A 9800-nucleotide genomic window follows, 5' to 3' on the forward strand; every position below is an offset into this window, starting at 1 on the left:
TGGCCGGGCGAGCAGGTGCTCTCCAACCAAAGGCGTCGGGCGTTACCCCCACTCCCGCAACCCCACGGAAGCTCACACACACAGACAGTGTAATAGACTTCGTTTTATTCTGCACCCGGGCGGGCGGGACCAGCGGGCGGAGGCCGGGCGCTGAGGGCCGAGGCAGGGGCGAGACGGCTCAGCAGGTCGTTCAGCATCTCCTCGCACATGGCCAGGCACCGCGGCACGTGGAAGCAGCCTACGGGGAGAGGCGGGACAGCGGGTTGGGAGGGCTAGGGACAGTCAAGTGCCCTGAGCCCCTGCGGCTCCGCCCTGTCCCCCACTCACCTTTGAAAGGACCCCCCTTGATAGTGAGGGCGACCTTCCCATCTCGGTTCAGGTAGCCAAACCATTCCCCGTACTCTGGATCGCGAAACTGCAATAACAAGGCAGTGACAGGCAGCGCCGGCAGGAGCTGCCCATTTGCCAAACGCCTGGGGAATAAGTGTTCACCCGTCCCACTAAAGCGCTACCCGGGATCAGAGCCCAGGCAGATCCCAGATACCATAACTACAGAACCAGTGCTGTTAGATCCCGTGTCCTGGACAAATATGAACACAAAGGGCTTTCTCTTTTCCTTTTTCTGCAGCCGGAGTGGGCACCTAGATACCCCACTTTGGAAAGGGGCTGCTGACTGTGAGATGAAACCTTGCAAGATGGAATAAAGAACCCTGCTTGGGTATGATGGAACAGTTCTGTATCTTGAGTATGCTGGTAGTTATACAGATAAATATGGGACTTCCCTGGTGGCTCTGTGCAAAAGAACCTGCTTGCCAATGCAGGAGACCTGGGTTGGATCCCTGGATCGGGAAAATCCCCTGGAGAAGGAAATGGCAACCCATTCCAGTATTCTTGCCTGGGAAATCCCATGAACAGAGGAGCCTGGCAGGCTGCAGTCCATTGGGCCACAAGAGTCAGATACAACTTAGGTACTAAACACAGATATATACATTGCTATATCTCAGTAAACTGAATACTTAAAATGGATACTTAAAATATTCATTGCACTTCAACAGAATTAATTTAAAGAAAGAGAATAGAAGTGCTGACCTGTCATGTAACTTTCTAACAGATGATTCCCTTTGAGTTCCTGTTCTCCGCTTCACAGGCCTGTCTTCCAGTTGATGAGATTGTAGTTATCTAGCACTGAGCTGACTCCAGCCTTGCTTGTAACAGGTCCCAAACACATCTCCCTCTCCCTTGGATCCCCCTGAAGCCTGACCCTGCCCAGCAACTGTGTTGACCCATTCCAAATTTCTTTCTTCTCTCTTGCCCACAGTTCCTTGCAGATGCTCCAGGGTAGACTCCAGAACCCTGGCCTAGATCCTTCTCTTTCCTCCCCAGATAGAGACGTGAGTGGAATCCCTTCTCAGAAGGACTGTGGAAGAAGTCAGTGACACTGAAGTACACTATCAAAATGTCTTTTTAAATGTCGACCTGTGAATAGGTCTACTCCTCTTCATAGCAGGTAACACTAGTTCTATATCTATTCATTCTATCTTTCCAGTGACACTGCTCATGTCCTCACTTATTATTCAACTATTTGATCTGACAGGGACAGATTGAACTGTTTTCCTGTCCAGCATTTCTGTGGATGTCTGAATTTCCTGTCTTCTGTTATGATGATCAGTGCATAATGACTGATCTGTTTATAAGTTTCCTGATTGTTCGATGGCCATCTCTCTTTCTTGACAATTTATTCCTTAAATTTCACTTTATGCAGTTAACCAACCCCGATGGCCTCGAACACAGGTTCTTTTGAATGCATTCAGTATTAACATACATCACCCCGGGTCTTGTGACTGTTGTGTTTGGAAGTAATGATGAGTGTGTGCAATACTGGGAGATGCCCCTCGAACTACAATGTAACATGAACACATTTGGGATGTCTACTGGTGATGAAGTCAGACACTGCTAATACCACTGTGCTTTCATTCATGATGGAAGCAAATACTGGATTTCAGTTAGAGGTTAGCGTAAAGAAAGATAGAGTTTTCTCCCAGGTCACAAAACCCACAGACCACCAAGTAAGACCCCCTGTTGTAATCCCTCCTGTACTAGGGTTTACTGATGGAGTGAGTTGTGGCTTTTGAAACACATTGGGAATTTTCCTTCATTCAGGCTCAGCCCCCAAGGTGCCTCTCAGCCATGGCTGGCACAGGTCATCACTCCACTCAGTACATTCAGGCCTCTAGTGGTGGGGGGTGTCCCTGGCTTCCTTCCTGCCTCACAACTGATTCTTGTCTCCTTTGCTGGGCCCTCCTATTCCCTTTTCTCTTTTCTTTCTGTCCTCAAAGCTCACCTTGCCTTGTGGCTCGCAGTATATATCATCTATATCCTTATGACACCCAGACACTTGTGGCCAGTTCAGACTTCTCCCACTCAACCAGACTCTGAGCCCTGCTCCTGTTGCATCTTCCACCCCAGGTCAGGCCCCCGCTTACTGGCCAGGATGACAGCCACCACACCATCTCCCTGCCTTGGCCTGGGGCCCTATGGCCTCCCCTCCCAAAGCCCCGGCACCATTAAACCCCAGAGTCAGGTTGACCCCTCTTTGCTGAGCACCCCTTCCAGCTTTTTTCCTTCCCATCAGCACCCCCCCAGCCCCCTGACCTTGCTGTATTTCCCAGAGCTCTCATCCCCATCTCTGTTTGCTTGTTTACTTGTTTATGGTCAGTCCCACTGCCAGCAAAATGTGAGCTCCAGTGGGGAAGGGGCTGCTCTGTTGACTCAACAGAAGGTACTGGGGCTGGGACCCATGTCTGCTGAGGGGCAAGCGGGGGATGTGTAGGAAGATTCGCCCTCCCCGCCAGGTCTGCAGTCTCCACACCTTTGCTGAGACCAAGCAGCAGCACTTACCCAGCGGAAGGTGTACTCGGCCACCTGGTAGAAGATGCGCAGCAAGGCGGGGTCCCCAGTCTCACTGTAGCCCATGAGGAAGGCGATCATGGCTTCACTGTGTGGCCACCAGAGCTTCATGGCCCACTCCAGCTGGGAGCAGAGAGGAGGCATCTAGAAGCCTGGGTACCACCCTCCACCACCCCTCTCAGCAGGAAGGTCACCCCCATCATTCAGGCCCTGGCTAAGACTCCATCCGGCCCAGGCACTTGGAGCTTCACTGTGGCATGGACGACTATGGAGGCCTTGACTGCCCGGCAGATTGGCACTAGCTTCTTGAGCCAGAAGGGCAGGGCTGGGCCAGGCTCCCCTTGAGCCCTGGAATCCAAACCCTGGCTGTCTCATTGGTCTGTCTAGAGCCCTTTGGACAGTCAGCTCCTGCCGGTGGCCAACTCAGTCACCTTCTGTGGACCTCAGTGGGATCAAGGTATAATCACACAGACATAAGGGACCAAATCTGCTCCCACTGCTGATGGCTTAGAATCACCCATTGAGCCTTTCCAAAATGGAGGGACATGTGTCTCCTTGCGTGTGTGAGTTTGAGGACCACAGGGGTCTCCCTGGGCCCCCATCCTCTGTGAAATGGGTTGAGGACAGCCCTGGGCACATTCCCACCTGGGTGGGGCAGAGGCCATCAGCATCCTGAAAGTAGAAGAGGCCACCATGCTCAGGGTCCCATCCAGAGTGGAAAGGCAACAGTAGGAACTTGTCGATCACGTGGGCTTGAAGTTTGGCGTCACCTCTTCGGATGGCATAACGGAGCAGGAACCAGCCAGCCTCCAGCGCGTGGCCTGGTGAGAGCTCAGGGTAAGGCAGGTAATGTGGTCTCCCCCAGGTAGGGGGTTCCAGCCCCCTGCGCTGCATACTGACTCCCTTCCTCTCTTGCCAGCAGTGGGGGCTGCTTTGAGCCATGCCCCCAGCATGGCAGGCCCATCCCTGCTTCTCTGCCAGGTCCTCAGTGCCCAGTGTGGAGGGAGGCAGGCAGTTCCCACATCTGAAGCCCACCCAACCCCTCACCTGGGTTCTGGTGTCTCCCCAAGCAGCCTGAGAGTTCCTCACCATCCTCTGACACATTCTCCAGCACAGCCTGCCCACCCCTCTGCAGAGGGAGGAGCAGAAGGGGGTTCAGCGCTCAGCAACCCCTCTGCCCCCTCCCTCCCCATCTGCAGGCTTGGGTGGGCTGGCAGGGGTGGGCGAGGGGCTTTGAGGAGCCGATTCCCTCCCAAGGGTCTGGAACTTGCTTTGGGCCTGGGCCCCAGAAGACACTGAACGGGGAGACTGAGATTGGGCTGACCTGGCTGTCCAGAGGCCTGGGAGGAAGCTGGGTCTGGGTTTTGTGCTCCTTGATGGGCCTGGGGGTCTGGACCCCACCCTCCTGCCCTCACCCCCACCTGGATCCCTGGGGTCCTCCCCCACCCTTTCCAAGGGTTCTGGGCCATACCTCCCTGTGTCTCCCCATCTGTAAAATAGACCCCTAGCTCATGAGTGGGCTTCCCTGGTGGCTCAGATGGTAAAGAATCTGCCTGCAATGTGCAGCAGACCTGGGTTTGATCTCTGGGTGGGGAAGATCCCCTGGAGGAGGGCATGGCAACCCACTCCAGTATTCTGGCCTGGGAGAATTCCCATGGACCGAGGAGCCTGGTGGGCTACAGTCCATAGGGTCAGAAAGAATTGGAGACGACTGAGCTCGGGGGTGGGTGTGGGCCTGGGGGTGGGGAATGGTGGTCACCCTGTGCCCCAGCCCCCCAGGACTGGTCTGGCAACCAGTGTCTATCTCCTGCCCCCACCTGCACGTGTTGCAGAATCCTCTGAGCACACCAGTCCCCCAGCTCCGCGGAGATGCCTGCCAGCTCCTCGTCCGCCTCCCCGAGTTGCTCCACCAGGTTGAGCAGCATCATGGGCACCGCCATGGATTCCGAGGCCGGGGCCCCAGGGAGCTGCGGCCGGCCCAGCCCGGAGGGGTCCTCCCGCACCCAGCTCACAATCTGATCCATCATCTCCATGGCTTCGCTCTGTGGGGGGAGGGGGGAGGGGAGACCCAGGCTAAGGCTGCAGCCCATTCAGTCTGTTTTGCCCAGGTCCCCTGGGCTGAGCTCCTAGGACACCCCTACCAAGGCCTGGCCCCAGGCTGGGTGCTAGGGCTCCTGGGCTGGGGATTGCAGACCGTGCCCAGGCAGTGAGGTCAGCTTTGAAAGATGATGGGGCTAGGGAGGAGCACCCTCCTAGCCAGGGCAGGGCTGGTCCCTCTGGGCAGGACCCTGCAGAACCTGGGGGGGGGGGGGAGTGCAGGCAGTTGATCCCCCAGGGTCCCCCACTTCTTGTTTGTTGAAAAGTTTTAGCCTCCTAGGCCTTTCCAAGTTCCAAGGAGCATATTTAATCAGAGAAGTGAGGAAATGCAGAAACAAAAGAAAACAGATAAGCAAGACAAAACAATAAGAGTTTAGACTAAAGTCTTCCTCAAGAGCCATAAATAAAATCCTGAGTTGTATCCTTGAGCTGTTTTGCACATAACTAAAACACCCACCAGGGGGAAGAACTTAAGTACATGATGCCCAGTGACACATAGAGCACATTGGTACCAGAAAGTGGATCATGTAACTCCCTCCTGGTTATCTCACCACCAGCCAATCAGAAGAGCCGATCAGGTGCCCTTCAACCTCCTCCTTGATTTTGCCCTAAACCCTTCTCTGAAAGGTGTTTTGAGCAGGACCTACCCTGTCCCTTTGGAATAAATGCTGTACTTTCCTTCCCCACCACCTGGTGTCAGTGGATTGCCTTCACCGCACATGGGCCCAAGTCTGGTTTGGTAACACCTCTGTGCCCATCCTGAAGAAAATCAGTCCTGAATATTTATTAGAAGGACTGATCCTGAAGCTGAAACTCCAGTACTTTTGGCCACTTGATGCGAAGAACCAACTCATTAGAAAATATCCTGATGCTGGGAAAGATTGAAGGCGGGAGGAGAGGGGGACGACACAGGAGTGGATGGTTGGATGGCATCACAAACTCGATGGACATGAGTTTGAGTAAACTCCGGGAGTTGGTGATGGACAGGGAGGCCTGGCATGGTGCAGTTCATGGGGTTGCAAAGAGTTGGACACGACTGAGTCGCTGAACTGAACTGAACAGTGCCCAGGGCCCCTGTGGGGGTTGTTGGGGGAGGGTCTCTGGGGGAGGGAGGACACACAGTGACAGTAACAGCAGTAACAGTGGGCGTGACTGGCAGCCCTGGGCCCTGTGGGCTCAGAGAAAGGACTGATGTTAAGGACAGATCTGGCCCACACCCAGGTGCCAGGAGCCAGCAAAGGTGAGGGGACGGAGATGTACAGCGTGCCCATCCTCCCCCACACCTGGTACCGCGCGTCCCCCGTCACCCTCCACAGCTCGTTCATGGCCATGGTGTAGAAACACTCGCTGAAGATGGTCCGCTGCACCTTGACTGGGCGGCCGTCCCTGGTCAGCACAAAGGCACACTTCTTTGCAGGAGGTGCCACTTGGGCATAACGCAGCAAAAACTCGCCACCTGGTGGTCAGGAAGGTGGTGCGCTGGAAGGCGCGTTGGGGATGCCCCAGACGGTGCCTTCCTCCCCATCAGTGGGCACTGGGCGCCCTGGGGGGGCTTCTAGAGCCGGCTGGCAAGCAGGCAACTGGGAGTACCGCGCGGCTGCGGGGATCACCAAGAGTGGCCTCTGGGGAGACGGGGACGGGGAGGGAGGGCACCTGCTTTAGCTGCATTCAAAAGCTCCGGGCGGCGGAAGCGCTCAAACTGGCGGTACAAGCGACAGTACATCCACACCTGGGTTGGGGCGGGGGGGGGGGGGGAGGAGCGGAGGGGTCGTGGCTCAAGTGGAGCCGCCGTCCTCAGGGCCGTGGGAAGGAGGGCGGTGAGCCCGCGATCCCTGACCGGTGTGCAAACTCAGGCAGGACCCAGCGCGCTGGTTCCAGTCCCGGGCGCCCCCGGGCACGCCTCGTCCGTACCTGCCTCCCCTGCAGCCAGACGTACTTGAGGTCATCGTACACCCGCCCGTCGCGGCCAAGGCACGTGAAGAAGCCCCTGCGGGACACGCTGACATTAGCCGAGTTCGCGGGGATGGGGGTGGGGGCGGGGGCTGGGGGCGGCGCCCCACAGATGGCAGTCAGTCCAGAGTGAGGTACAGGGGCTCCAGAGGAGCGAAGAACCCAGTCCAAGGCCCCAAGAAGGGCAAGGCGCGCACCCCTGTTCCTGGTCGTGGGAGTGCTCCAGCCAGAAAGCCACCACGCGATCCAGTTCGCGCGCCACGCGCTCTTTCCAGGCCCGCAGCGTCTCTTGTTCCTTCTCCATGTCCTGTGGACAGAGACTTGGAGACACGGCTCCCCTACAGGCCGCCCCGTCTTCTCGGGTGCCCGTCCCGTCGGTGGACTCCCCGGGGCCGCAGGTCACCCCAGGCTCGAGTGGCCCCCTAGGGGTGCCTGACTCAAAGCCTCGGGAATCTCCCCCCCCCCCCGCGCCCCCCGAGGCAGGTCTGCCCTCCTGACCAAGATGGGCCTGCCTTGGGACTGAACCCCGCCCCCGTCCCCGCCCTCCGCCCTGGACGGCCTCCTCCAGGACAACACCGACCACCCCCAGCCCTCACCCCTTGCCCGGGCCGCCCAGCACTGGCCTGCCACACTCGGAGACCCCGGCTCATCACTCCCTCTCCTCCAGGAAGCCACACGGAGCGGAGTGCGGTCGCGTGACTGTCACTCAGCTGACCCAGCCTAGCACCACCCACCTCTACCCCGCCAGGTTCCGCCTGGCCCGGGGGCCAAGCCCACAGCGGGGGCGGGGCTTGGTTGGCTCACGGCCATGCCCCCACCCTCCGGCCACGCCCCCCGGGCGGACCCTCCGCCCACCCCCGTTCCCCCCGCCCCCCGCGAGGGAAGCTGAGGTCGCTGGAGCTCCTCTGCTGGGCGCCCTCCGCTTAATGCCCTCCTGGTGGAAAGTGCTGGGTGAGTTGGCAGGACATTCTGGGATTGGGGTGGGAGGTGGGGTAAAGAGGGAACTCAGGGCTGTCTTCCCTCCTCCAGCCACGTCTCCCCGCCTGAGGGGTCCCCCCGGGGCAGGGCAGGGCAGGGCATGAGTCCAGGTGCCCAGGAGAGGAAAAAATGACAATGAAGTCACTTCTGACTCTTGGCGACCCCATGGACTGTAGCCCACCAGGCTCCTACGTCCATGTGAATCTCCAGGCCAGAACACTGGAGTGGGTTGCCATTCCCTTCTCCAGGGGATATTCCTGACCCAGGGATCAAACCCAGGTCTCCAGCATCACAGGCAGACTCTTTACCGTCTGAACCACCAGGGAAGTCCAAGAGAAGAGACAGCTGGAAATTCCTGAACGCTGAGACCCCTCTGACCTGTGACCCCACAGGGCGGGCAAGTCCTCTCTCTGTGGAATCCGCTCCACAGCCCCTGACCTCTTCACCCCAGAGATGCCACTCGACAGTCATGCGGGAAACGTGCAAGTGGAGAGCAGGGTCCTCAGAGCCGGAGTTCTCCAGGCAGACCTTCCAGCACCCAGTCTGCCTCTCCGGACTGTCCGATTACATCGGGTGCTCTGCAAAAGGCGGGTCAAACTTCCTCCTCTTGCTCAGCCAATGGAAGAATTATGTGGAGGGGCCGTTTCCAGGACCCTGGACTCCCATGGGGGCTTGGGGAAGCTTGGGCTTCAGAGGGGGGCACCCTGTTTGCCGGAGATGTAACTGGGCCTCTGCCTCATCCGTGCAGCCCAGGGACAGGAGCCTGGCGCGCCGTGTACTTGTCCCGACGAGACCATGGGCGCCCTGCAGGTCAGCACACCCTGTGGCCGCTGTGTGCCCCCCATGTGACCACGTGCTTGGGGGGGGAGTCCCGGCTGGGGTCCCAGCTGGCTTGGTATCAGCCACCCAGCTACAGATGCCCATCATTATTCCTGGCGTATCCCTTCTACCCAGCTTTCCCCTGCCTTCCTGTAACATGCCTAGCCAAGGACTCGTTTTGCTCCGGGGAGGGTTCTGAAGTTCCAGCCTCAGACATGGCCGTCGGTCATGGGGCAACCCCGAGGTGAAAGCAGGCAGTGCTCCTCACCCCGTGACTTCTCTCTGGAGTCCCTCAGGTAGACTCTCTGCCCCACAGTTGGCCCACATCTTCCCACCCCTGGACATTGCCCCCCCCCTGCTGTAGCCTGAATTACATGTGCCCACCACTCTCCCTGGGCCTCTGCCTGCCCCCACCACCCCCATCTGGGCCCCTCGGAGGCATGAGGTGCCTGGGCTCTGAGTCAGGTCAGAGTTGGCATGGTGAGGGACCAACAGGACCACATGCTCACAAGACCCCATGATTCCAACAGAGAGGGTACCAGGGACAGAGGAGCATGCACTGGGGTGAGGTGCCATGGTGTGCCCTGAGTAGAGAGGTGCAGGGGATAATAGTCAGCTGCCTGTTGTTCTAAGCCATGAGAAAAACCCCATGGGCAAAGAATAAAATATAGCAATACAGCATAACCCAAATAAAAGTACATCGGGTTGATGAGTTGGGGTCGTCATGCCCTGCTAAGCTAAGGAAAAACATAGTGTGGACCTTGGAACGCTGGGTCAGCACAAGTTCAGAACACTGCTTGTGCACACACCAAGATGTTTTCCCAAGGCCTATGCAGGTCTATGACTTCCAGCTAGGTGACACCCCTTGTACAAGAAAATAAGAGAGAGTTTAAGGTAATAAAATGGGAGATGTGACCAGGGACACAGGAGGCTGACTTCATCAGAGCACAACAGATACTTTGTTTGCCAAGACACTAAATAAATGTGATGTGGCTCCAAGGAACAGGGCACTTGATTCGAGGTCTTGAGTCCCCCAGTCCTGTCTTTAA

At 57.6% G+C, this 9800-nt stretch overlaps 1 protein-coding gene across 2 annotated transcripts; it reads right to left on the reverse strand.

Moving 5' to 3' along the window:
• Window positions 1–88: 88 nt before the first annotated feature.
• On the reverse strand, window positions 89–7707 carry RENBP (renin binding protein). Of its 2 annotated transcripts, none has more exons than XM_065916406.1 (11): window positions 7578–7707; window positions 7152–7261; window positions 6916–6991; window positions 6658–6733; window positions 6288–6460; window positions 4725–4949; window positions 3955–4036; window positions 3553–3728; window positions 2899–3030; window positions 328–415; window positions 89–238 (listed from the first exon to the last, which is right to left on the reverse strand). In XM_065916406.1, the coding sequence occupies exons 1-11, from the start codon at window positions 7602–7604 to the stop codon at window positions 105–107; spliced, it is 1299 nt and encodes a 432-aa protein (XP_065772478.1). In that variant the 5' UTR covers window positions 7605–7707; the 3' UTR covers window positions 89–104. The 2 variants fall into 2 exon arrangements, with proteins under 2 accessions (XP_065772478.1, XP_065772476.1); XM_065916404.1 differs by having other exon boundaries at window positions 7551–7679.
• Window positions 7708–9800: the final 2093 nt, after the last annotated feature.

Source organism: Muntiacus reevesi, chromosome X (genome assembly GCF_963930625.1).
Source record: "Muntiacus reevesi chromosome X, mMunRee1.1, whole genome shotgun sequence".
NCBI lineage: Eukaryota > Metazoa > Chordata > Mammalia > Artiodactyla > Cervidae > Muntiacus > Muntiacus reevesi.